Source organism: Talaromyces rugulosus, chromosome III, assembly GCF_013368755.1.
Source record: "Talaromyces rugulosus chromosome III, complete sequence".
NCBI classification, from domain to species: domain Eukaryota; kingdom Fungi; phylum Ascomycota; class Eurotiomycetes; order Eurotiales; family Trichocomaceae; genus Talaromyces; species Talaromyces rugulosus.
In genome coordinates this window covers 1,132,141-1,156,978 of record NC_049563.1, presented here as the reverse complement: position 1 = coordinate 1,156,978, position 24,838 = coordinate 1,132,141, and the positions used below count along the sequence as shown (strand labels likewise).

Below are 24,838 nucleotides of genomic sequence, written 5' to 3'. Positions count from 1 at the left end.
GGGTGCTGTCTAGGAAGTTGCATTGTTCGCGTTGAGCGGAAGCTTTGCGTTCGATTTAGCTCGCCGGGCCCTAGCGTCAAAGCTTTACATGTAATATTGTCGGTTCACAGGAAATTCAAAAGAGTGAACTTTAGTTATTTGTTGTTTGCTATTAGTGTTATGTGTAAAATTGTTTTTTACTTATTGATTTATTTTGTTAGAAAAATTGAGTGAATACATGTCAAATGGTGCATGGTCCAACATTCAGTTGCCTATTTGACATCATCTATATATATACACCAGCATTTCACTCAACACATGTGCAGCATAGCGCTCAAAGAGTAATTTAATGTTAAAAATATTGATCCATAAGAATTTATAGTCCAGAGAGAAGTCTGTCAGCACATTTATACCCCTAGATAATCAATAAATAACAGGAATAAAACAGTAAATGTCTGTAGTCATGTAATGCTTAGTCGGACTCTTAATTGAATCATGACACGAGGTCACGTGCTCTGCGGCGAAACTTCTTGCTTCAATGTCGATGTCGCTGATGCTTTAACAAGAACCCGAACAAGTACTCAATAAAAAATGCCACCTTCGACCGAGCCGCCGAGTCGCACATCGACTCCGCGAGCATTCACACAGCAATCCGCCTCTGCTGAGGACATCCTCAAGTCACAGACCGTAGGTCTTGTCAACCTCTCGGATTATCGAAAACGTCGAGCGGAAGTTTTTGAGCAGAAAGAGCGCGAGGCCCATGACAAGTCACTGGGGATATCTCCATCTGGGAATTCAAGGACTGCTACTCCGTCACAGGGAGAGCTGACTGATGGGTGAGTTTGAAGCCCCGTACAGATACTATCTATAGACCAACGCCACTGATAGACGAAGAACAGTGCGTCGACACCTGCGAGCGCGTCCTCCGATGGCCGGCCCAAGAAGAAAAAGAAGACTTTAGCGAAAAGTAAACTGTCATTTGGAGACGACGAGGATGAAGCCGAACCAGACTCATCTATAGCCACAACCAGCAAGTCGAAAGCAGTATCCAAGAAGAATACTGCTGAAGGAACTCCTACACTGCAAGGCCGCAAGATTATCGCCAATCCGAACGCGCCCCCGCCGCCAAAGGCCCAGACAAAAGCGGCAATTGAGGCCGAAGCTCAAGCACGAGAATCTCTCCGAAAAGAATTTCTCGCCCTTCAAGATGCCATCAAAGCTACGGAAATTATTATCCCGTTTGTCTTTTATGATGGGACGAACATTCCGGCTGGCCATGTGAAACTTAAGAAGGGAGACCATGTTTGGCTGTTTCTCGACCGCTGTCGAAAAGTCGGTGCAGATCTTGGCGTGGCAGGCGCTCAAGGCAATGGTCGCGTGAAGCGCGATAGTCGTCGAGAGTGGGCTCGAGTCGGTGTTGACGATCTGATGCTTGTGAGGGGGGATATCATTGTTCCGCATGTAAGATGCCCAGCGTTGTGGTAATGCTATACGCATTTTGCTAACCCGTTTGCAGCACTACGAATTCTACTATTTCATCGCCAACAAAATCCCTAGTTTTAGTAATTCCGGCGGTCTGATGTTTGATTTTTCGTCCGAGGCGCCGCCCGAGAAGGAACACGATCCTCTTTCACGATCAAACAATGAAGAGCAGCTCGAGGGCGCTGATGCGGACCCTGTCCTGACCAAAGTTGTGGATCGCCGCTGGTACGAAAGAAATAAGCACATTTTCCCAGCCAGTCTATGGCGCGAGTACGAGCAGGGAGACGATTTCTTGGAGAAGATGAAGTCGACGAGGCGTGATGCTGAAGGAAATGTGTTTTTCTTCTGAGTATCCTGTCTACAAAGTTAGATGACCTGACCAATAGCGCCACTTATACCCTTTGGCAATGGCATTCTTGCAATATCTAAGGGCACGCCTACAGACCACAGGTTGCCACCGGCACGCTCACAGCTGATCAAGACGTTCACAGGCCAATGTCACTATTAAAATCTTAAGAGAGTTCTGTTATACACGGGAATCCCTAGGACATATATGGATTATAAAATCACGGAATCTTCGACACTGGAAACCGCCAAGGTTATTACAGGAACGAAAGCACCGAGAGATATGTTTTGTCCGTTTACAATCCGTCTACGGGCATGGATACTGGACCAAGAAATTGTCAGCACCTCTGCCACATCAAAGGCAACCTCATGTCTTGTTGGATCTTCTGTCCACCCATACAAGCATCCAAATGATGCTTTCATACAAACGTTAATGTAAGCTACCACTAAGGGTCTATCTCAAATATCAACATAGCACGTGGTATTTGAAAATATTAGACGAAGACTCTTTAGATAGCAAATGAAATCATTAGCAAGATTCACTACTCAATTGTCCAACGTTGATAGTATTCGGCTGTAAGTTAAGCGCTCTGATTGGCAGCGCTGTGGCGTGACTGGCGTCGGCAGGCGGTGGGGCACCTGGCCGCAGCCCGATTGCTAGCATCAACCGTCATCATCATAATATAGCATCAACCTCGGTCTTGCTCAACGAATCTTGAATCAGGGGACTGTCATTTGGTTTCGTCTGCATTGAGAAGTTCTTGTCTTGCTCAACGGATCAGCCACTGTCTGCGTCCTCCATACTCGCCCCATCTTCCGTGGAAGAGATATGACCGCCTGGGGACGCCTCTCCAGGGTCGCCCCAAGTCCCTCCACACCAAGGCGACCGCGTATGGGCCATTGGTAACTTCTTGATTGTGGACGGAGAGATACTACCTCCCTACTTTCTGACTTAGGAAGCTTTTGATTGATCTATCACCCACCATGTCAACCGCAGCCGCCTCTGTCCCGTCATCGGTAGCCGATCCCGTGTTTTCCAGTGCCGCCGCGTATAACGCCTCGTCCTCGCTCTTATCACCTCTCACGTTACTAAAACTCCCTCTTCAAGCGATACGAAAAGCCGAGTCTTTTGCATTTACCACTCTTCCGCAGAACGTCGCCCGTTTAACCGGTCTAGATGGGTTGGTGAATAACGGGGCAGGCGGAGAAGGCCATGCAGTCACAGCCGCAGTAGTAGCAGCAGCTACGGGAACCGGCGCGGACCACGCAGCTGAGGGAATGGCGGAGGCTGTTATGGCCGAGGGGTCTCTAAACCTTACGGATATCTTCCAGGCAATGCGGAGATTTAGTGGGTTCTTTAGTTACATGACGAGTCGATGGTCTCTGGCTTGCTTCTCAGTCGCGCTTATTCTTAATCGCGTGACGATATATGCGTCGACAAGGCGCCATCTCAGCCTTCCGTGGCACAAACGCTTGGCTCTTCGCATCGTTCCAATCATTGTGTTTGTTGCCCAGATATTGAGCTTGCTACGCGCAATGCGATGCCAAACCTCGCCCGACTATTCAGGTCTCCGGTATGGCCATCCTGGGAAACACTTCTCCTTTGACCACGCTAGCGGTGGTGGTGTCCTATACTATTTAGGTTCATCATTTTTGCCTTGGGAGACAGATCAGCAATCTTGCAGCGCTGTCCAGATGTACAGACACTCAGGATCCAACGAAATTCCTAGCGGGTCATTTACTCTACTCTGGCCAGTATTCATGTGCCTCTGCCTTAGTCACTTCGTTGAAACACTTTCATGCGCTTTACAGGGTCGGACTGTTGTGACAGAGGCAGGCATGTCGATATTCGAGCATTCTCTTGCATTTGCCGAAGCAGAAACCATGATCAGCCAATCCATTGGCCTAGGAATGTTTGGACTAACAAAGCCCAGCTCAGCCAAGGGTGACTTGCCGGTAGCGGGAGAAGGAACGTCGGCACTGCACCTGTTGACCCGCACGCAGGTTCTTGAAAAGATGAACGTGACTCCCGAGTTGCTACTTATAATCCTTATATCATGCTGCAACAGTCTCTGCTCCAACTTACTCGATGTCATTGGAAAGCAAAGCAGATATCGGCTAGTAAACACTACTATTTGGGGATTTTGCTTCATGGGAGCTATGGCCTGGGGGTTTTCAGACAGCAGATCCCTCGGTGCCGAAACGGGTGTGCTCAAATTCCCAACAGTTTGCATTGTGGGCTTTGTCCCACACTTGCTTATCCTCATTGGGATTGCTATCTGTCTCTGTATATATGGGTTAGCTGTTCTAATCACAGCCTTCGCCCTGCCGCCCGATATATCTCAGCCATCCTCCACCTGGGAAAGGTTCTCCAGCGCGCATGAAAACATGCAAGGTGCAAGTCAAATTCGAAACGTGCGCCTGAATATGCACGAAGACTTTTACACCACTCTACTCCGCATTGGATATGCCGCTTTGACTGCTGCGAGCGAGGCCGTCTTTCTGAATGAAGGCCGCAGTGTGGTGGCTCGCCGGCGGACTTGGTTAGAGAATGACCGGCTCGCTGAAATTGAAACAATGCGTAGGAGAGCCCCAGTCCGACCAAGCATGTGGGCTGAATCCTCGACTGCTCACCTGGAGAATCCAACCATTTTGAATTTTGATATTTCATCAAAAAGTGACCACTGGGAAAGCGGGTACAAGCGCGAGCAGAAAATTGAAAAATTAGCTCACAACTCTCGTCCTGTTCACTCTCAGGGAAGTCTCGGCGGCGTTGGTGCATTTCAAGGTGCAACTCGGTGTTACCATGGGTTTTCATTCTTCAGAGGCATATTTTACTTGATCTCTAGATGGCTACTAGTGGGACTGAGCAAGGTTCTGAACCGGCTTGGTATCACAACTCGACCACAGTGGATGATCCGGTTTATTGGCTCTAATAAGAGAAGAAAACGAAGTAGAGCGCGAGAGGCGCCCGCGTCATTAGACTTCTGGATACTTACCGAGGATGGCGAATTGGAGTTGCCAGAAGACAACGAATTCGACGTGGAGAAAGAGATGCGAAGGCGAGAGGCATTGAGCCAGTCACGTTGGGAGGAAGCCGACGAAGCTCGTCTGGAAAACAAATTGTACAACTGGTGGACAGCCGGTGGCTCATGGGGCAACCAGGACGAAAGTGAAGATTATGTCCCGTTGGAGAATGATTTCGACGACACCACCAGCGTCATTTCTATGCAAACGAACGATTCCGAATGGGAAGATTACGATGACGCTTCTGACGGCCGCCGCACTCCGACGCAAAAAGACCCTTTCCCAGCCACACGCTCACGAGAAGGCACTCCGCTCCTCGAAACACTCCTAGACACATCTTCTCTTGCCCGACTTCTTGACCCTCGGGACCAGGAGAGCAAAAACGAAGCCCGGATTCTGGCTGCACATCTCGTCGCTGACAGAGAGGGCCGCGTCATGACTCGCAGCCGCCTACGAGCACAGATTGAGTCGGAACGAGCACGGATCTTGATGCCGGCACGTTCTGTCTCTTCCACTGCTAGTAGCGCCGGCACTGGCAACGATAAATCGCGCCCCACGCCCGACGAGGAGGCAGATATTCTAGAAAAGTTGATCATTGCTCGTCGCAACGAGATGTCTTCGCGGAATCACGATGCACCCCAAAATTCATGGCAGACTGGAGCAGCCGGTCTGGGAACGGATGGGCCGCAATGCGTGATTTGTCAAACAACACCTCGTTCGATTATTACATGGCCTTGCCGGTGTCTTTGCGTGTGCGAGGATTGTCGGGTCAGTCTGGCAATGAACAACTTTGGGAGCTGTGTAACCTGTCGTCAAGAGGTTTTTGGGTTCGTGAGGCTATGGGTACCTTGAACAAAATGGCTTATTCCTCGCTCTATATTTTGGGAGTTTTTGATATTAGTTATGAAGCACATACATAGTTTCCATGGGTTTTTGTTTTGAAATCTCTAATTAAGGATTAGCGCATTGCGGTTTGTCTTTTTCGTGTATCTTTATATTATCATTACTCAATTGTGAATGTAGGTTACATCTCAGTATTAAAATCGGGATCCTTCTCATAAATAAACGTAGAGATTAGCAATGTGTCACCTTCTCTCAACCAGGATTGAAGGTAAAGTCTTTGAAACGACTAAAGTCCACAGTCGATGTCGCTCGCTCCATTTGTTCTTGTTCGTTTCGTACAAAGGCTGCTTGCGGCGCGGCAGGAAGACGTGTACGGTGGTGAGATGGCGTTGGAATTGATTGCTGGTGAGCTAGGATTTCAAACATCAGAGCCGTTTGAGGATAAAAGATAAAGAAAACTTACCAGCAAAAGGCAACTTTGGAGGAGGTGGCATTGATTCAAGGTCAATGCCAAGTCTACCTTGCTTTTCTCTTGAGCTTGCACCACCACTCCTCTGATGCCTAGAAAGCCGTTCTGCACCGCTACTCAAGGTCTGGAATTCAGGGGATGGGAGGGCATTGAAATGTCTTGATGTGAGTCTCGTACTCTGTGGAACCATTGGTCTGCTGCCATTGCTAGTGAAATTGTTCATTCCAGGCATAGGCACTCGTGTATTGCTATTGTCCATTCGGGGTAGTGACTGCAAGGTCTGCGAAACCGAGTCTGAAGCAGCTGTTTGGATTTGAGATCGCATGGCACGGCTTTTCAGGAGGTTATAAAGGTTGGTCATCTGTGTGTGCTTTTTGCACTTTTCTTGATACATTCCTATGACCTCTTCGTTTTTCTTCTGGAGCTGGTCCTGCGTTAACTGCATTTCTATATAAAATCAGTATTCAAATGCATCTAATTATAACCCAGGCTAACCCGTACCGGAAATCTTGTTCTGTAAATTTGATATCTCAGTGTTGGCGCTGCCGATCAGATTTTCCCTGTCCGTATTGAATGTCCGGCATTTCTCCGTGAGGCTTTTACTGAGATACTCTTGATAGCATCTGACCTCAAACGTCAATGCATTGCTCACGGTAGGGGGAAAGAGAGCTGGTACATTTCCTGTGTAGTCTGATAAGTCCAAAACGAGAGGGCTCTCCCGGCGCATTCCATTATTGTTGTGGGGTCTAAGCCACTCAGCACGCTTGTTTTGTAATCTTCCGTTGGAGTGAGGATGGTCGAGACAGCGTCGTCGGGATTGGGGAGATTGGCCTGGCAAGCTGGGCAGCTTCGAGTTTGCGCCGTCGGCTTGGAGAGACCAAGGCTTTCTGCACAGGAAAGACAAAAGATGTGTCTGTTTTAGGGAACCAGGCTTTGTTTAGCAATGCCAATTGATGCATGGATTGACTTAGAGGGGTTCACAGACGAACAAGTAGTCACCACAGCTCGCTCATTCAAAGCAGCCCGACAAGTCAGGGTGTTGCAGCGCAGAGAGAAGTCGAGTGTCTGCGTCATGAGTGCAAACAAATTACTTCTTCAAGACAGCCTCAATTCAAAGAGGGTATTGAAAAGACGTGTTTGGTAGAGTCTTGATCGGTTTGGATCCGGGAGTCGCTCTGCAGCGTCCGTGACGTTGCGGGTTGTGCTCTCCTTCCAAACTAGGAAGGTGCCAGGGGACGCTCCTGCCTCAGAACACAATCCTTACATCTTCTACTTTTATCACGTCTTCTTTTACTTCTCATTCTTGCAACAGCAACAACTACAACGCGACTCACTCATACAAGACCGAGCACTTCAAGGTATGCAAGACTGCCACTGACGTTACCTGACCCGACCTGACGGAGACTAAACGTGCATATAGGGCTAGAGAGAGTCGAGAAGCACAGAGCCGTTAGTAGTGTGCTACATACAAACTGCGGCGCAACATCAACGGACAATTAATAATGCGCGCATCGATCACATCATTCATTGGCGACGACAGTAGCTGCAGATTGGGGGCTGCTCCTCTGAATCCCTTCAAAATTCAGCCCTTCGAAAAACGATCAGGGGCGAAATGGCCAGGTGTCAAGTCCGTGGTCGCAGTGAACTTCCCCTAGTTTCGCCTATCAACGTGGGTGCGGAGCTTCTTCTCGTCAACGTGATTGCGGTTCGTCCAATCAGCCCGGTTTTCTCCACAGATTGTCCCGTGGCCCCGTCTCAAGGAAAGAGACTACTACTACGACTCCGTACTGGGGGCTTCTAATCAACCTTCTTGCTTTTTTGTCCTCTCCTCCTCGCGTGCGCATCTTCCCAAATTTCGTGGCCTCTGTGACATGCAGCCGTTCCTTACAATTCCGCAACCGGTGGCCACGCACGACTGAACACCGTTTTCTCTTCGTCTCGCCAGACGCTTCTCTCGCTCGCTCGTTCACGACATAAGACATTCGCTGCTATGCCAGGGCCGGGGCGACTCCTGGGCCAGGCCGTCGTCGCCGCCTGTCTTCTCTTTGGCCTGTTATTCTTATTATACCAGCCCTCTGGACAACCGCAAACAAGTTCGTCACGCGGACGACGTACCTCGGCCAAAGGTTTAGTTGAAGACGCAAGGAATTCTACCCTCGGGGTATGTGTCTCCCAACTGCTTGGGCTAACTGCCAGACTGACAGTTCTTCTCCATCACAGTTTGGCGCTATTTATGTAATCAACCTACCCGTACGATCGGATCGTCGCGATGCCCTTTCTTTAATGTCGGCTCTGAACGGTGTAGATGTGGAGTACATTGATGGAGTGACTGGAGATGAGGTGCCCGACAGGGCCCTACCACCTCCAGCAAGTCACGTCACCCTGCTGTCCGGCAACATTGGCAGCTGGAGAGGGCACTTGAATGCGATCAGGGCGTAAGTCGCTGTTTCATTCACAGCTACACCTGGGACGCGGGATGCTGATATATTCTTTGCAGCGTCGTTGAAAACAATCTAGATTCCGCACTCATTCTCGAGGACGACGCCGACTGGGACCTCCGCATTCATGACCAAATGTCTGACTTTGCTAAGGCAACCCGCACCCTAACACAGCCTCTCGCCGGCTCCAAGGCTTCCTACGCGGATCCGACCTTCTACGACCCCTCGGAAGGTGGCCAACCTGAACTCATGAACTTTGCCCAGCTCCCCCGAACCGTTTTGCCACAAGTTTCCCCATACGGCGACGACTGGGATGTGCTGTGGATCGGCCATTGTGGCACCGAAGCTCCGAATATTAACCTAAAAGATAAGGACAAGGCAAAGCTATCCAAAACACTACCCCGCGGTCGAGTTATCCAGTATAATGACGACACCGTCCCGGAAAACCATTATCTGAATGTTATGGAGCAAGAACTGGATCCTCGCGAAATATTCCCCGATCACACGCGGACAACTCATCACGTCATGGGGCAAATCTGCTCTCTGGGCTATGCTGTTTCACAGCGAGGTGCACGTCGCATTCTCTACGAAATGGGCGTGGGAAAATTTGACGGCCCATACGATATTATGCTGCGTGATATCTGCGAAGGTGTCAATGAACGCCCTAAGGGCGCAGTCTGCCTTTCGGTCGAACCCGGCCTGTTTAATCATCATCGTCCTGTCGGTCTCTCTTCTTACCACAGCGATATCTCGGAACATCTTGACGCACCTGTCGAAGTCGCTTTCTCAGAAAACATCAGATACAGTGCACGTTTGAGTATACCCAAACTGATTGTTGGGGATCCCGAACTCGAGGACCAATGGCCAGACATCGTTGGTCTTGAAAAGAACGACAAAACCGAAATTACTAGAAAGTCGTCATGAACCCGGCTCCCCCGCCGTGATGCCCTTTATATTATTTCCTCATATTCACCGGGCAGGGGGTTTATGCTGTCGAACTTGGTCCCGGCATAGCACTTGCTCACCTCCTATTTTGTCCCGTACTCCTCATCTTCATCCTGCAATGTATCAAAACAGCACATTTACGTTTATTCTTCATTCTTCATTTTTCATTATTCATTTTCATATTCAGACCTTGACGGCTCTTTTCATACCCCAAAGGCTCGATTCTTTTCTTCATATATGATCCTTTTACTGTACAATACCCTTGCATTTGGGGATCAAAGAACACTTGATTTGTTGTTGTCATTATAAGCTAGGATACTCCCAAGGGCTGGGGGTTATTTGACTTTTTTTTTGGTTGGTTGTTGTTTTTGGGCGCATTGATTGATTGGCGCAGGTTTACTTGTGGTCGAAATCTAAGGACGAAAGACATTTAAGATCTTTTCTTGTATACCAAAGGAGCTTAGGAATTGAGGATATGCTTGAAAGTCTTTTTTTCTTCTCAGGCCCGGTTTGCCGGTTCTTCATGAGATTGTAGTGAGAGCTAATCTATTTCGTTACATCGTAGAGCTGGCTTGAATTGCATGGAAAATTTTAAGGGGTTTTGGGGCATTTTTTCACAGGCGAAACATTTCGCTGCCGCTACTGATGCCGTCGAAGATGCATGTATTATCTAGCGGCACATATTGTCTCGTCAGCACCTTGAGTGCTTCTTGCGAAACCAATCCTCCCGTCAAAGACGAGATATTGTGTAGTTCTCCGCCCTCGGTACGGCGTATTTCCTGTGCAGCCTTCAGCACGCGTTCGTGGCTTTCTCCCTCGACTGCCGAGTCGTCGCCTTCTGCGATAGTAGTGAATAGGCGCTCTATTGTTGCATTCCAAGTAGCATCGTCATCGAGCGCGGTCGAAGGGAGGTGTCCGTTCTGGATTCCATCGACGATGATATCCAAGGCTTCAAATGCGACATATTTGGCAATCGCCGAGTCAGGGTTGCCAAAGCTGTTGCGAATGGTTTTGAGCGTTTGTCCGGCCTTGGCAGAGATTTGAGGTACCAGACGCCCGCGAATCACCTTGACGTGAGATGCGTTTTTGCTGAAAACCTCGACCTCTTTCTCGGTCACGGGTACAGTTCGGGTTCCCAGCTGCGCCTCGATGGAACGAACGGTGCTCAAAACTTCGTCCACGTCTTGGCGTGCTTTTGTTTTGTATATGTTCTGGAGGGCGATGTAATCGGCCGACTTGGCCTTCATGTCCGGAACGGATCCGGGCAAGGGAAGGACGCCATATTTGGCATGGAACGCCTTTAGCGCGGAAGCAATAATCCAGAAGTTGTCGGACGTGGCGTTCAGATCGGTGCATTGTTCCATTTCAAAGATCTCTCGAATGTTACTGCGTAATGACCATGGATTGATGGACTTGAGTACTGCACCCACGGCTTCATCAAAGTTCTCCTCCCCTCCCTCTGGGGTGTTTGTCCTTGCGCCAGATCGCACCAACTCTCTAAAGGCTGTCTTTTCCTTGTAAGTTTCTGGTGCTTTGCCCTCGTGTTCGGATTTCCAATTTTCCAAGTAGTGTAATAAGATCAAGATATAAGGCACGTGGCCATGATCATGGTCGTCCAACGCTTCGAGGTCGGTAACTTGCGAAAGTGCAGCATGCAGCTCAGGCCATGGATTGACTAAACGCAGGTCTTGTGTGGATTCTGGGTCTGGGTGAGTTTCGACTATAGGAAACTCTACGGGAAGCTGTAACGAGAAAGAGGAATAGAATCCAACAGAGCGAACGTAGATCAAAGGAATGCCGACTTGTTCTGCCGAGTATGTAATGGCGTCTAGAGAGGATCGCTTAATCGGGCCTGAGACTATCACCAGTTTATAGTTTTGAAGAAAATCAGGATGTTGAAGAAGTTCTGAGATTGGCTATGGAGAGGAGAGAAGTCAGTCAGCAAATAGAGTAAAAGTTTCGTAAGACCAACCTCAGTCTTAAAGTCCCCATCTACGTCTGGGTTAAGCTCCTTCAAGAAAGTGCAAGTTTCCTGCGCTCGTGGCTTGCCCAGGCTGCTCTCTTCAAGGAAAAAGTTGATTCCCAGATCAGTTTCGCTCACAACAGCGGGATCGACTATCGTGAAGCCGCCCACACCTGGTAGGACGAGGTTCTTTAGTGTCTCGACGCCAGCAACGCCGCCAACAGGTGTATTGGAGCCGTCAATAAAACCGTCAGAGTTGACGAGGAGCACTCGAGACTGCTCCAGGGCTTGTTGTCCACTGGCAGCCCATAGTCGTAGCTGGCGGTCATATCTCCTCTCCTTGGACGAGGGGCCCACAAGAGCGACGGGGAAGCCGTCTGTCATGGTGAAGCAGCCGGCCGGTCGGAGCCGGGATGGAATGAAGTGAAAAAAAAAAAAAAAGCTGCAAGAGGGCGCAGGAGTAAGCTTGGTTGAATAAACTTACAGTTTGCTTGTATAGTTAGTTGCTTGACGCCGAGCGGGGAAGGCAGCTGAGCTAATCTGGAGCTAGACTGCGCTAGTCCCGAAACGAGAGGCCGCGTGCCGGGCCGACTGTGCTCCGGCGGGATGCGCAATGACGCTGACGGGAAGCGTCAGGCCATTCACAGCCTCAGGCTTCAGGCACTCCCGGAATGCCCCGCCAGGCTCGATCAGCTTCATCAATCGCGCGGTCTTCGGTGTGCAATTCCGGCCTCTTCTCCGTGTTCTACTCGGGAACATGCTTGGTGTCTCGTCGCTACAGCACCCATTATCGGTCCATCCTTCTTGATGAGGTCAATTGCACTTCTCTCTCCCACCATCCGCTTCCCTATGTGAGTGAGTCTGCGAGTGGGGGAGACACTCTAGAACCCTGTTTTGACAGCTTCCATGAAGATGTGACACTCTATGCGGGGAACCGCCTAGTTCTTAACAGTGGTCACTTAATCCGTGAATTGGTTGCTGACGGTTCATCTAGACTGTTCAAAGCTCGCCCAGTCCCCCGGTTGACTCCGAACCAACTTATTTCCTCGACGGAACACATTAAGAGCATCCCTCCAAAAACTTCGTTCGAAACTTCCAGCAGACGGATATACTCAAACATGGCCGCTGTCGAGGCTTCAAAGCGCGCAGCTGCAACCGCCGCAGTCCAGAACCATTACCCGACCAACGCGAAATGGGTGGGCATTGGAAGTGGCACGACTATTGTCTACGTTGTCGAAGCTATAAAAAACTCAGGCACCGACACGACGCTGACCAAGTTCGTTCCTACCGGCTATCAATCAAAACAACTCGTCACTAGTGCCGGATTGACGGCCGTTGAGTTTGATGCCATCCCGGAAGGAGTTGTCCTTGATATTGCGTTCGACGGAGCCGATGAAATAGATGATGACTTGAACTGCATCAAGGGTGGCGGAGCGTGTCTCTTCCAGGAGAAGATTGTCGCGCTTCAGGCAAAGGAGTTTATCTGCGTTGCTGGTACGTATTTTTATACATTGATATTGAGGCCCTGTGACTGATCTCTATGGCAGACTCGAGAAAGCTCCAAAGTCGCCTTCTTACAAACTGGGCATATATCCCTATTGAAGTTGCCCCGATTGCCGCTCTTCGTGTTCTTCGCAAGCTTCGAGAATTGGGCAGCGAGGGCCCAACAGTGCGCCTCAACGTCCTTGGCAAGGAGGGTCCCCTCAAGACAGACCAGGGATTTTTCATCGTCGACGCTCCTTTTCCTCCGCTGCTAACCACGACAGACATTCAAGCTGGGAAAGACGGTAGCGGCAAGAATGGAGTTTGGGAAGTCGCAACTCTAGCCCAGAAAATCAAGGCAATCCCTGGTGTCTTGGAAGTTGGTATTTTCTACGGACTCACAGGCCCTCAAGCCCAAGCTGTAGGAGCTGTTGGTGGACAGAAGCCTGTTGCTGCGTATTTTGGTATGCCAGACGGCTCCGTCACGGTGCGAAAGGCGACGCCTTGAAAGATATTTTCTGGTTGTGCAAAGAATACATATTAAACATATAGATGCACCGTGAGACAGATCTTTTATTTTCTCAAATCCATATGTCATATTTACATGTAAACCTTGCCTTTAAAAAAACGACGAGACACCGTCCAAATTCGCCAGCCCGCCAATGAACAAATCATAAAATTACTACAAGCGCTTTTTACCTTCTTTTGTTTTACTTAGGCCCCTTGCCCTTTGCTTCAACCTCACCAAGCTCGCGTACAAATATTTGCACGGTGCTAGGGTCGACATCGTCCTGGCCATCTTCAAAGCCGGGACTGACAGCGACAGCGAGATATTTCCCGCTTGAGCTAAAGCTGAGTGCGGCAACACTGGCTGGGTATTTCTGATATTGGCGAATCCTCCTCTTCGCAATGCCATCCCACAATGCAACCACACCGTCGCCACCACCCGACGCAAAAGTGCCGAAAACGGGATGAAACGAGAGGGCGTTGACCGGGTAGACAACATCTACATCGTCGACGGGTTTTCGATGGCATTTGAATGCGTATTTGCGCGCTTGTGATTCTGTCGAAGGATCAAACCACTCCACGGCGACTCGCCCCTCGATGCTCGACGAAGCATAGCCTGCGTCGTCGGGCATGCATGCAACAGCTCGAGTCATGAATTTGAGACTGCTTTCCCGCCGTTGCCAGGGTTCGATTTCGACTTTGTTAACAGAAGGGGGTTGGAAGTCGGCTTGGTCGGATATCATGGCGAGGGATTTGAGATCGTAAATGTGGAGCGCCCGAGAAGCCATTGCGACGACAAGCTTTGTAGGCGAGACGGAGAGGGAGAAGGGTTTAGAGGGAAGAGGAATAACCGCCGGGGTGGAATCGGCGTTCAATCGGTGGACGTGCAGCGTCGAGTCCCAGGAAGCAGATATGACGATTGAATGTTCTTTGCTGTACACTACCGATTTGACGCCAGCTTCGTGGCTGGACAGGACGGTCTGCGTGGAGGTATTGACATCAATTCTGGAATTTTCCATTAGCAAGCAGACCCAATAAGCTATAAAACAAAGCTCATACTTTCTCACATCCCAATCCAAGCCCGCGGTGATGATCTCATCTTCATTTGCGCCGAAACAAACATCTAGCACGGGTGCTCGATGTTCAAACTTCTGAAGAAGTTTCCCTGGACCAACAACCCCATTCTCGTCTCGCAAATCGTACAGGTAAACATTCTTATCCCAGGAGGAAACTACCAGCCGAGTGGAGTCTGGATCAGAAGAGAATTTGATCGCAGAAATCGCGTCCGTGGGGGGTGTTGCAACGATAATCTGATCTAAAGGGCAATTAGTTTTTTGGGCCAATAGACATTCGCAGTTAGGGGATTTACTAGAATGCGACATTGCGTCGGTGGTGAGTAAATGCAGGCAAATTGAATGTTTTGTAGGAGCTTCACTCGGCAATTGGCCGATCTTGGACCTTGACGTCGCGGGACAATTTTCTGCCAGCAAATACCGCCCGAGACAAAATAACCAACATCTGGATGAGCTCACCAATCTCGATTTCACATCGATTTATATACGTGAATAGAATCAACCTCAAAGAGGATATTTTTATAAATTTACGGCTTTTTTTGTCTCCGGGAGACCTCGCACAGAAATGCCCTTTGCTCAGCTCGTCATCGGACCCCCCGGAGCGGGGAAATCGACGTACTGCAATGGAATGCACCAGTTTATGGGGGCAATCGGCCGCAAGTGCTCAATCGTGAACATCGACCCGGCAAATGATAAGACGTCCTATCCATGCGCGCTGGACGTGCGGGACCTGGTCACCTTGGAAGAGATCATGGAGGAGGACGCGCTTGGGCCGAATGGCGGGGTTCTGTATGCGCTGGAAGAGCTGGAGAATAACTTTGACTGGCTGAAGGAGGGGTTGAAGGGACTAGGGGGTGAGCTTATACTGCACGTTTCTGAATATATTGTGTCTAATGAGAATCCTGGAGCAGATGACTATGTCCTGTTTGACTGTCCTGGTCAGGTCGAGCTATTCACACACCACTCGTCACTGCGAAACATATTCTTTCAAATATCAAAACTGGGATACCGAGTATGCACCAAATTTCATATAAGCTATATGGATTTATGCTGATACAGTGCAGTTAATAGTGATCCACCTTGTCGATTCATACTGCCTCACCCTCCCGTCCATGTACATATCCGCGCTCATCCTCTCTCTAAGATCGATGCTCCAGATGGATCTCCCACACATCAACGTGCTCACCAAAGTCGACAATCTGACCAACTACTCACCGCTACCATTCAACCTAGACTTCTACACCGAAGTGCAAGATCTCAACTACCTTCTCCCGCATCTACAGGCCGAAGAGTCGTCACGATTCTCGCACGAGAAATTCGGGCCCCTAAACAACGCCATCGTGGACCTTGTCCAGGAATTCGCCCTCGTCGCGTTCGAAACCCTAGCCGTCGAGGACAAGAAGAGCATGATGCATTTGCTGCAAGTCATCGACCGCGCAAGCGGCTACGCGTTCGGCCCCGCCGAGGGCGCGAATGATACGATATGGCAGGTCGCTGTGCGAGAAGGATGGGGCAATCTGGAAATTCAGGATGTGCAGGAGAGATGGATCGACGCTAAAGACGAGTACGATGAGCATGAGCGGAACCAGCTCGAAGCAGAGGCCAAGGAGAGAGACGCTGCAGCCCGTCGTGCCCAGGAGGATGCCGAGGAGCTCGAGCTTCAGAATATGGTATCTGCGGGGGGCAGCAAGGTTGTACGGAAATATTGAACTTTTTTTTTGGTTCTTTTTTGGTTTAGAAAGTTTATGCATTTAGCGTTGCATTTGGAAACGGACAAATCATGATCATTACGACGGGGGGTATCTCTATCTTTATTACTGTACAATAAAAAAAAAAGGCTCACCAAATCAATCCTCATCATCCTCATCAACATCCAACGCAATAAAATCCTCTCCCTCCTCTCCCCCTTGAATAATCCCCCCCAACAACCCATCCAACCCTTGTTTCACCGCCCCCTTGGTTCTCAACACTTCCCTCCTCGCTCTCCGAATCGCCTCTTCTTCGGCCTTGCGCATGGTCCCGGATACCCTGACCACGCGGAACACGGCAGTTCGAGTCTCCTTGTGTTTTGTGTTTGTTGAAATCGGCACAGAGTTCATATATGTAAGCGCAGCCCATACGAGACGGTATGCAGCTCGCGGACAGCGGATTATCAGCGTTGACGTCGCGGGCGACAAATATTTTACTACACCAGCCATCATTAAAACAAGAAACACACAAGAACGTAGAAAAAAAAAAAAGGAAGACATACTGATTAAATTCCCCGACGAAGCGCCGCCGAGTTTTCCGACGCCATAGTCGCCAAACAGGTCAGAGACTGTGTCGCGCAAGAGTTTGCTGAATAGACCCGGTGTGAGGGTGTCTGCGGTCGGTTGGTGAAATTTTAAATGGTGGGGGGTTGATGATAACGACGAAAAAGATTTGGAGTATTCAGGGTACAGAATGTCGACTAGGAGGTAGCGGTGCTTTATGCGTACCATTGTGAGGGCTGTGCTGTGCTGCGTTGTGTTGTGCTGTGTCGACGTTGAAATCGTGGATGCCGCGGAGGTAAGTATTAGATCGCCCGCCGAAGCTTAATTGCCCTGCAGGCTGCAGCTCTTTACATTAGATGTACTAAGGAAACACCCCGCTTTTTGTATCTACTTGTAACAAACAAAAAATAATAGTCAACTCGTTGCAATTATCGTCTACCCATAATTAAATATTCTACGCCAAGTACATGCGTACCTCATCTTCCGTCCCTATCATGCCAGCGTACAAGACTACATCGTATAGAAAAGAGAACCCCGGTTGAATATCAACTCAACGAGGTTGAGAAACAGAAAGGCATGAATGCTGACAAAAAGGTCGGCGCGGATATCGGGGAGAAAAGATCAAGAAAGAAGAAAAGAAATTATATGCTTAATAACCACCAGACCATGCTTAGAGGCTGACCTCGACACGGCCCTCCGCACCAGGAGCGCCCTTGGACACGCTGGGGAGCAGGTAGGTGATGTCGTCCCATGGGTGACGGTACAGGCCAGTGCGCAGTCTCTTCTGGTCGAGGTAGTGAGCAATCAGACCGATGCTACGTCCGAGAACGAAGAGACCGTTCAGGACACCCATCTTGAGGTAGTCCTCAGCCTCCTCGGCCGAGAAGGCACCAGAGTTGCGGATCAAGTCGATGAAGCAGACAGCAACACAACCGTCGACGTTGAGAATCAGGTTATCCTTCTTGGAGGTTGTGACAGTCTCGACAGCAACGGCGTAGTCGAGCAACTTGTGGCTGGGGAAGTTCTTGGTCACGTACTCCTTGACCAACTCAACACGGAGATCGGGGTTGTTGCGGGACTTGACCTTGTGGCCGATACCGGGGACTGTTCCAAAATGTTAGTACAATAAAAGACAAAATAGGAAGGGAAAAAAAACATACTCAGCTTGTTCTCCTTGCGCATGGTGTCGACGAATTCACGAGGACTGAGACCCCGGTCAAAGGCTTTGGTGAACTCCTCAGCGGCACCATCGAGGGCACCACCGAAACGAGAACCAATGGTCAACAGACCAGAGACCAAAGCACTGATCAGATCCTTGCCGGCACGAGTGGTAATGATGGTGTTCATGGCACCAGACACGGCAGGACCGTGGTCGGCAGTCAACATGAGAACCATCTCAAGGAACTTGCTAGCGTAAGGAGGCAAGCGGCGACGGAACCAGAGCAAAGACATGACACCACCGATACCAATGTCCTCCCGGAAGACATCGGAGATGGGGAGACCAGCGTACAGCAGCTCCTGGCCACGGTCGTCGGAAATGGTGGAGATGAAAGCGGCGGGCTTACGAATGAGACCCAGCTCTTGGGCCCACGAGTAGTCCATGGGGATCTTGGGGGGAACGGGCTCCTTTTGGGGAGTGATGGTGCCCTTGGAGACGAGCTGCTCGTACAAGTCACCGAGAACCTGAGGAAGATCTTCAAAGGTGTCTGGGACGTAGAATCCGGCATCCTTCATGGTCTTGTTCTTCTCGACGGCGGTCTCGAGGTGAGAGTTGGCGGAAGCTCCAGCGTGACCGAATTGAACCTCGGTCTTGAACAAGCTGGCGCAAGTACCAATGGCCCAAGCAACGATGGGCTTGGTGATGACGCCCTGCTTGACGGCTTCGATGACGCGGTATTCTTCCACACCACCGACTTCACCGAGAAGCAACAGGATCTTGCACTCTGGGTCGGCCTGGTAACGGAGCAGATGGTCGATGAAAGTGGTTCCGGGGTAACGGTCACCACCGATGGCGACACCCTCGTGAACACCGTCGGTCACCTGGGAGATGATGTTGTTCAACTCGTTGGACATACCACCAGACTTGGAGACGTAGCCGACGGAGCCCTTGCGGTAGAGCTTGGAAGCAACGATGTTGTCCATCATGCCACCAGTGTTACCGATCTTGAAAGCACCGGGCTTGATACCACCAACGGTGGCAGGACCGATGATGGTAATGCCCTTCTCCTTGGCAACAACCAAGATTTCACGTGCCCTCTACAAGGTTATAATTAGTCCAGTTCTAGAAGTAGTGGGATGAGGTTCGGACATACTCGCTCGGGGACACCTTCGGCAATGATAGCAATGGTTCTGATCTGGGGGAATTCCATCAACTCCATGGTGGAGCTGTAGACGGATCGGGAAGAGGCGAAGTTGACGACAGTGTCAACGTCAGAGTGCTTGGCGAACGCCTTGCCAACGTCTTGGTAGACGGGCAGAAGGGTCTCGCTGGTTCCCCAGTACCTGTATGATAATAGCGCATTAGTCGACGGCACACGAGCGGGGTCAAGTATGAAGGCTTACATTTTGCTGACGAATTGACCGCCGAAGGTGTAGATGATGCCGGCAACGGAGGGGGAGTTGCGCTTGCAGATGAAGTCGAAGTCGAGCATACCCTGCACGGCACGGGGTTGCATTCCGCTGGTTTCTCGAGTCAATTGGCATTCTGGTGGGGGGGTATAGACAGGTAGAACTCACTATACAAAGCATCGTGTCTTGTTGTGGAACAGAGTGTGTTGCTCGAGGGGGCTCAAAAGGCGGGAAGGAGGGTTGAAGCGGGTGATGTTATCGTTGGCGTTCTGGACGCCGCCATTGGAAGGGGCGAGAGAAGGCATTCTGAAATCTGTGCTGTAGGAGCAGGACGAGTTAGCAGGGTGCTCAAAAAAAAGAAGAGGAGTGCTGGATGGCACAAGTGAGGTTTAACTAACGGTCAACAGGCCCGTCTCTTGCTGTAGATCAAAAAATGGCAAAGAAGGCTGGAATCAGCAACAGCTGCAATCAACAAGACAAGCAAAGGGCAGTGTCTTTGGAAATGGTAGAGCGGCGACAGGAAGGCAATAATCAGTGCGATCTGAAGCAAAGCACAAGTGGGAGTAATCGTAGCAAGTCGCAGGGAGTGGAGAGGAGGAGAGCTGGACAGACGAGCGCTCCTATGAGCTGGAACAGCCCGAAAAAGACTGCCCCTAGCGCCAGACAGCCCTGCGTACGGGGTGACAGTACGGTAATTTACCCGGTAAACCCATTACGACCCCTCCGAGAAATAATACAATAACAATAAAAAAAAAATATTATGGTCCCTCACTTTCGAGCAAATGTTTTATTATTTTTAGGGTTACCAGTCACACAAGCCCAGGTAGTAACTACTAATTGGTTCTTAATATCATGATGATGGCTCTCATGTTTCTTATTATTACTATTTACTATTTACTGTTCACTATTGAATTTTTGACTGTATTATTCAACAAATCGGACAGAAAAAAAAGCAAATGGCCCGAGCTGGACAGCTTTTCAACATCTTTTTTTTGTTGGTGCATCCAACAGTCTCCAGTCCAACAAGGGCCGCCTAGCGTCCCCAATGGGCGATGGCTGGCCCATGGGTCTTTGTATTTTTGCTATTTTAGCTATTGCATATTTATTTTTATTTGTATACGCATTCTTGCTATTATTTTCATATCTGATATTTGATATTTTCAAAAATTACACATACAATGCGATTATATTATGCAATCAGAAGCACCGGACACCGAGCTCGGCATAAGCACGTCGCATGAGCATGATGATCCCGAGCGCTCTGTCAGGAAGTCCCACCCGACTTATCGAAGAATCCAGCACCAGGAACCAAAAGGTGCTAGTTATTAGCACAATGACCCGTCAATTGGCGATCTCCCCGGTGGCTGGCCCCTAACAGTCTCGCGGACCCCGAGAGGTGCATGTCCGATGACTTGCTATTATGCACTCTGTACTCCGTTCCATGACTTCGGCCAAACAACCAAGTGGGAAAAAAAAAAATCCTCAGGCAGCAGCAATAATAATAGTAGTAATAATAATACCGAGTCGATGGGGCTACCAAGGCACTAGACAGCAGATATCAACATCTAAAGACTCTAAACGGGGGCCCCAATAATGACGAGATATGCCACGCCGAGAGCATCAATGCGAGTCCTTGCGATTCGACGGTGGCCGAGACTAAGCAGATAACTGGGTAGCAGCATCTCACGATCTACTGCAGACGATCACTGCACCTTATCTCGGGAGAGGCACAGTGTAGCACTGTACGGGATAGTTTTTTTTTTTTTTTTTTAACGAGTTTTAGGCAGTTTGCTATCGGCCGGCTTTGCAGAAGGGGGGGTGTTCTTGTCATGATTGGTGACAGGGAGAAAAAAGTCCCCGCGAGAACTGGTCGGGGACTTTCCGGTTTTTCCCTTGGGATGTTGACCGCCTAGAAGAATGATAGAAACACATGGAGTGAAAAAGGCCAAAAAAATGCCAAACGGCATGCCCCAACAGCGAGTTAGTACTAAATAGTAAATGACAATGTGATACAGGTATGGTACAACAGCACACCGGGAGTGGAGTCTCAACGGGCCCCACCGCCTCGACCAGCTCAACCCAGATACGCCGTATTACTTACGTGACCGTCACGCCCCGTACCGGCCTGACAAGCTCACCCGCTCTTGCTCAGCTCTGCCGCCCCTCGACGCTTTTCGGCTCTGCTCTCTCTGGCTTCAATCGTCAACTCCATCCCAGCATACCACTTCTGCTTTTGTTCCCTTTCCATACCCTGCTCTGTTCTGCGCTGCTCGCTGCTCGCTGTTCCCCTCCTAGAGACCATCTCCCATCGCAATTGCTGTTCGGGAGCATCTGCTGAATTGCGGTGACCGTTATATCGTCGTCCCCTAGCTGCCATCAACAAACCAAATACACACTCTCACACACACACACACACACCTCAACATGTCCGCCAAATCTATCTTCGAGGCCGACGGCAAGGCCATCCTCAACTACCACCTCACCCGTGCCCCCGTCATCAAGCCGACTCCTCTCCCCGCCGCCGCTACCCACAACCCTCCCCCCAAGCTGGCCTCTCTGTTCTTCCCCGAGGGCGACGATGTCAGCGGTGTGCTCGACCAGGCCGAGGCCACCTACCCATGGCTACTGGCCAAAGACGCCAAGTTCGTCGCCAAGCCAGATCAATTGATCAAGCGACGAGGCAAGAGCGGCCTCCTCGCCCTCAACAAGTCCTGGAGCGATGCCCGCGCCTGGATCGAAGCCCGCGCCGGCAAGGAAATCCAGGTTGAGACTGTCCAGGGTGTCTTGAGACACTTTTTGGTCGAGCCCTTTGTGCCCCATCCCCAGGAAACTGAGTACTACATCAACATCAACTCCGTCCGCGAGGTAAGCGTCCATGCCCTTCACGTTATTGCCAGCCACAACTAACACATGTCAGGGTGACTGGATTCTGTTCACCCACGAGGGTGGTGTTGACGTCGGTGATGTTGACGCCAAGGCTGAGAAACTGCTGGTCCCTGTCAACCTCAAGAACTTCCCCTCCAACGATGAGATCGCCAGCGCTCTGTTGAAGAAGGTCCCCAAGGGCGTCCACAATGTCTTGATTGACTTCATCTCTCGCCTATACGCCGTCTACGTCGACAGCCAGTTCACCTACCTGGAAATCAACCCCCTCGTCGTCATTCCTAACGCCGATGCCACTTCTGCTGAAGTCCACTTCCTCGATTTGGCCGCTAAGCTCGACCAGACCGCCGAGTTCGAGTGTGGAACCAAGTGGGCGATCGCCCGCAGCCCGGCTGCTCTGGGTCTGCCTGCCCCCAAGGGTGATGGCAGAGTGAACATCGATGCTGGTCCCCCAATGGATTTCCCCGCTCCTTTCGGCCGAGAACTCAGCAAGGAAGAGAAGTTCATCGCCGACATGGACGCCAAGACCGGTGCCTCGTTGAAGTTGACTGTCCTCAACTCGCAAGGCCGTATCTGGACTCTGGTTGCCGGTGGTGGTGCCTCGGTCGTCTACGCCGATGCTATCGCCTCGGCCGGCTATGTCAGTGAGCTTGCCAACTACGGTGAATACTCTGGTGCGCCCACTGAGACCCAAACCTTTAACTACACCCGCACTGTGCTCGACTTGATGCTGCGCGCCCCTCAACACCCCGAGGGCAAGGTTCTTTTCATTGGTGGTGGTATTGCCAACTTCACCAACGTCGCCAGCACATTCAAGGGTGTCATCCGCGCTCTCCGCGAGGTTGCCTCGACTCTGAACGAGCACAAGGTCCAGATCTGGGTGCGCCGTGCCGGTCCTAACTACCAGGAGGGTCTGAAGAACATCAAGGGTGTCGGCGAGGAATTGGGTCTCGACATTCACGTCTACGGTCCTGACATGCACGTCAGTGGTATCGTTCCTCTTGCCCTCAGCGGTAAGAAGACCGACATCAAGGAATTTGGCACCGCATAGACGAATTTGTTTTTCTTATATTTGTTCTGTTGCCCCGTTTCTCTTCTTTAATTTTTTTTCATACGAAATTCCCCCCCCTTTTTTTTTATTTTCCGCCTCTTATCATGTACTGGTGTTTGTAATAATTTTAACGGGCATGGCATGGTATATGATTGGATTTCTTCGCTGTTATTGGAGAAACAGACACGAGACGACTCGGAACGAAAGACGCAGCCAGGGTGGGTATGCCGGGGTTACTAGAGTTAGAAATCGACGGTATACTGATACTTTTTAACCTCGTAGATCCATGTAGTATACTGCGTATAGGGTTACCCTTTTGAGCGCCGACGTCTATTTAGAGACCGCTCTCTCTTACTAGACCTTTGACACACTACCAGCTCATCTCGATTTTATTACCCGTATCAACTTCATCCTTGCAAGGACCGCCACTGGGCGTCTGTGTTCGTCGTTTGTTTGCAGAAAGGCAAACAAATAGGTTGTACAAGTCCAATCTTCTAAAAGGAATTTTTGTCAAGCTAGAACTTTATTATTAGATGATATTCGTCGTGTAGCTCATAGGCATTTGCGCTCGTGGTGTGTAATACTATATAAGCCGGTTGATCTACATTTAACAAGGCTATATAAAATAGTTGACAAGGCCAACAGCAACACCCCGGCGCCGGGTATGAATTCAAGTCTTGAATAAAAATAGCATAATTACATAACGTGCATTCCCAAATCGTACACCATTCCAAAGACTCAATTCTTCTCACGAGAGAAGCTCATCCACATAAGCACGTTCCTTTACCGGAGTTTTCCGCTCTTTCAACAAAACGGCCAGGACCTCGATCGGCGGGTCGAGGTCGAGCATATTGGCTCGTCGCCACCGCCTGATTCTTGAGATGCCGATACATGGCTGGATTGTATGTATTAGCAAGGTGGTACACCGGGTGGAATAGGTGATTACATACCCCGTATTGAGATGACAGATCAAAGTGCCGAAGGATCTTCTCATCCACATCGAGATGTTTCTGGTGGACTGAAAGGAACAAGTCAATTGAAAATTAAGTATGGGAATGAAGAAAAACTAGCATACCTCGCGGTGTAGAACTCCTCCGCTCCTCCTCAGTCCAGTAATTTCTTATAGCGGTCTCGGACACTTTCAAGGCTTTGCGGTCCTCGTCCGTCTGGGGCTCGTCGAGTTCGTCCTTTTCCTTTTCAGTTATGATATCAGCCACTGGAGGCTCTGGCGATTCCACCACAGGGACCACACGGGAGGCATCAGATGTTGCCTCCTTGATGATCTCTTTAGCGATCGGCTCTGCTTTTATCTGTTTTGCGGCCGCTGTCGCTGACGGCTTTGTAACTCTCGAGTTGCTAAAGGACAGGGTCGACTGTTGACCGGTAGTGCGGCCGCTTGACCGACGAGGAGGCATGGCTGGTGATATTGGTCGTAAATTGACTGTTGTTCTCAACGATATCAAGTCCTTGTCGGGGCTTGGCTGGAAGGTCCAAGATTGACTGGATTGTCTTGTATGAAGAGGATTTGTGT

The 24,838-nt window shown here is 50.1% G+C and overlaps 12 protein-coding genes across 12 annotated transcripts; 6 read left to right on the top strand and 6 right to left on the bottom strand.

The window, feature by feature from the left end:
• Window positions 1–570: 570 nt before the first annotated feature.
• On the top strand, window positions 571–1,810 carry TRUGW13939_05255 (uncharacterized protein; the record flags this gene model as incomplete). Its single annotated transcript, XM_035488419.1, has 3 exons — window positions 571–815; window positions 879–1,440; window positions 1,496–1,810. 3 exons carry the CDS (start codon window positions 571–573, stop codon window positions 1,808–1,810), a joined length of 1,122 nt encoding a protein of 373 aa, XP_035344312.1.
• Window positions 1,811–2,790: 980 nt separating this feature from the next.
• TRUGW13939_05254 (uncharacterized protein) lies at window positions 2,791–5,685 on the top strand (the record flags this gene model as incomplete). The annotated part of the gene is made up of 1 exon (XM_035488418.1): window positions 2,791–5,685. The coding sequence occupies one exon, from the start codon at window positions 2,791–2,793 to the stop codon at window positions 5,683–5,685; it is 2,895 nt and encodes a 964-aa protein (XP_035344311.1).
• Window positions 5,686–5,928: 243 nt separating this feature from the next.
• Window positions 5,929–6,590, bottom strand: TRUGW13939_05253 (uncharacterized protein; the record flags this gene model as incomplete). The annotated part of the gene is made up of 2 exons (XM_035488417.1): window positions 5,929–6,086; window positions 6,140–6,590. 2 exons carry the CDS (start codon window positions 6,588–6,590, stop codon window positions 5,929–5,931), a joined length of 609 nt encoding a protein of 202 aa, XP_035344310.1.
• Window positions 6,591–8,135: 1,545 nt separating this feature from the next.
• Window positions 8,136–9,507, top strand: TRUGW13939_05252 (uncharacterized protein; the record flags this gene model as incomplete). Its single annotated transcript, XM_035488416.1, has 3 exons — window positions 8,136–8,306; window positions 8,366–8,580; window positions 8,643–9,507. The coding sequence occupies 3 exons, from the start codon at window positions 8,136–8,138 to the stop codon at window positions 9,505–9,507; spliced, it is 1,251 nt and encodes a 416-aa protein (XP_035344309.1).
• Window positions 9,508–10,142: 635 nt separating this feature from the next.
• Window positions 10,143–11,875, bottom strand: TRUGW13939_05251 (uncharacterized protein; the record flags this gene model as incomplete). The annotated part of the gene is made up of 2 exons (XM_035488415.1): window positions 10,143–11,444; window positions 11,501–11,875. 2 exons carry the CDS (start codon window positions 11,873–11,875, stop codon window positions 10,143–10,145), a joined length of 1,677 nt encoding a protein of 558 aa, XP_035344308.1.
• A 222-nt stretch (window positions 11,876–12,097) lies between these two features.
• On the top strand, window positions 12,098–13,481 carry TRUGW13939_05250 (uncharacterized protein; the record flags this gene model as incomplete). Its single annotated transcript, XM_035488414.1, has 3 exons — window positions 12,098–12,342; window positions 12,486–12,985; window positions 13,039–13,481. 3 exons carry the CDS (start codon window positions 12,098–12,100, stop codon window positions 13,479–13,481), a joined length of 1,188 nt encoding a protein of 395 aa, XP_035344307.1.
• A 202-nt stretch (window positions 13,482–13,683) lies between these two features.
• TRUGW13939_05249 (uncharacterized protein) lies at window positions 13,684–14,862 on the bottom strand (the record flags this gene model as incomplete). The annotated part of the gene is made up of 3 exons (XM_035488413.1): window positions 13,684–14,485; window positions 14,540–14,795; window positions 14,850–14,862. 3 exons carry the CDS (start codon window positions 14,860–14,862, stop codon window positions 13,684–13,686), a joined length of 1,071 nt encoding a protein of 356 aa, XP_035344306.1.
• Window positions 14,863–15,118: 256 nt separating this feature from the next.
• On the top strand, window positions 15,119–16,262 carry TRUGW13939_05248 (uncharacterized protein; the record flags this gene model as incomplete). The annotated part of the gene is made up of 2 exons (XM_035488412.1): window positions 15,119–15,565; window positions 15,618–16,262. 2 exons carry the CDS (start codon window positions 15,119–15,121, stop codon window positions 16,260–16,262), a joined length of 1,092 nt encoding a protein of 363 aa, XP_035344305.1.
• Window positions 16,263–16,400: 138 nt separating this feature from the next.
• Window positions 16,401–17,033, bottom strand: TRUGW13939_05247 (uncharacterized protein; the record flags this gene model as incomplete). Its single annotated transcript, XM_035488411.1, has 2 exons — window positions 16,401–16,738; window positions 16,805–17,033. The coding sequence occupies 2 exons, from the start codon at window positions 17,031–17,033 to the stop codon at window positions 16,401–16,403; spliced, it is 567 nt and encodes a 188-aa protein (XP_035344304.1).
• A 442-nt stretch (window positions 17,034–17,475) lies between these two features.
• Window positions 17,476–19,678, bottom strand: TRUGW13939_05246 (uncharacterized protein; the record flags this gene model as incomplete). Its single annotated transcript, XM_035488410.1, has 5 exons — window positions 17,476–17,909; window positions 17,966–19,061; window positions 19,118–19,307; window positions 19,368–19,484; window positions 19,542–19,678. The coding sequence occupies 5 exons, from the start codon at window positions 19,676–19,678 to the stop codon at window positions 17,476–17,478; spliced, it is 1,974 nt and encodes a 657-aa protein (XP_035344303.1).
• A 2,119-nt stretch (window positions 19,679–21,797) lies between these two features.
• Window positions 21,798–23,307, top strand: TRUGW13939_05245 (uncharacterized protein; the record flags this gene model as incomplete). The annotated part of the gene is made up of 2 exons (XM_035488409.1): window positions 21,798–22,238; window positions 22,291–23,307. 2 exons carry the CDS (start codon window positions 21,798–21,800, stop codon window positions 23,305–23,307), a joined length of 1,458 nt encoding a protein of 485 aa, XP_035344302.1.
• A 748-nt stretch (window positions 23,308–24,055) lies between these two features.
• TRUGW13939_05244 (uncharacterized protein) lies at window positions 24,056–24,722 on the bottom strand (the record flags this gene model as incomplete). Its single annotated transcript, XM_035488408.1, has 3 exons — window positions 24,056–24,202; window positions 24,258–24,325; window positions 24,383–24,722. The coding sequence occupies 3 exons, from the start codon at window positions 24,720–24,722 to the stop codon at window positions 24,056–24,058; spliced, it is 555 nt and encodes a 184-aa protein (XP_035344301.1).
• Between the last annotated feature and the right edge of the window lie 116 nt (window positions 24,723–24,838).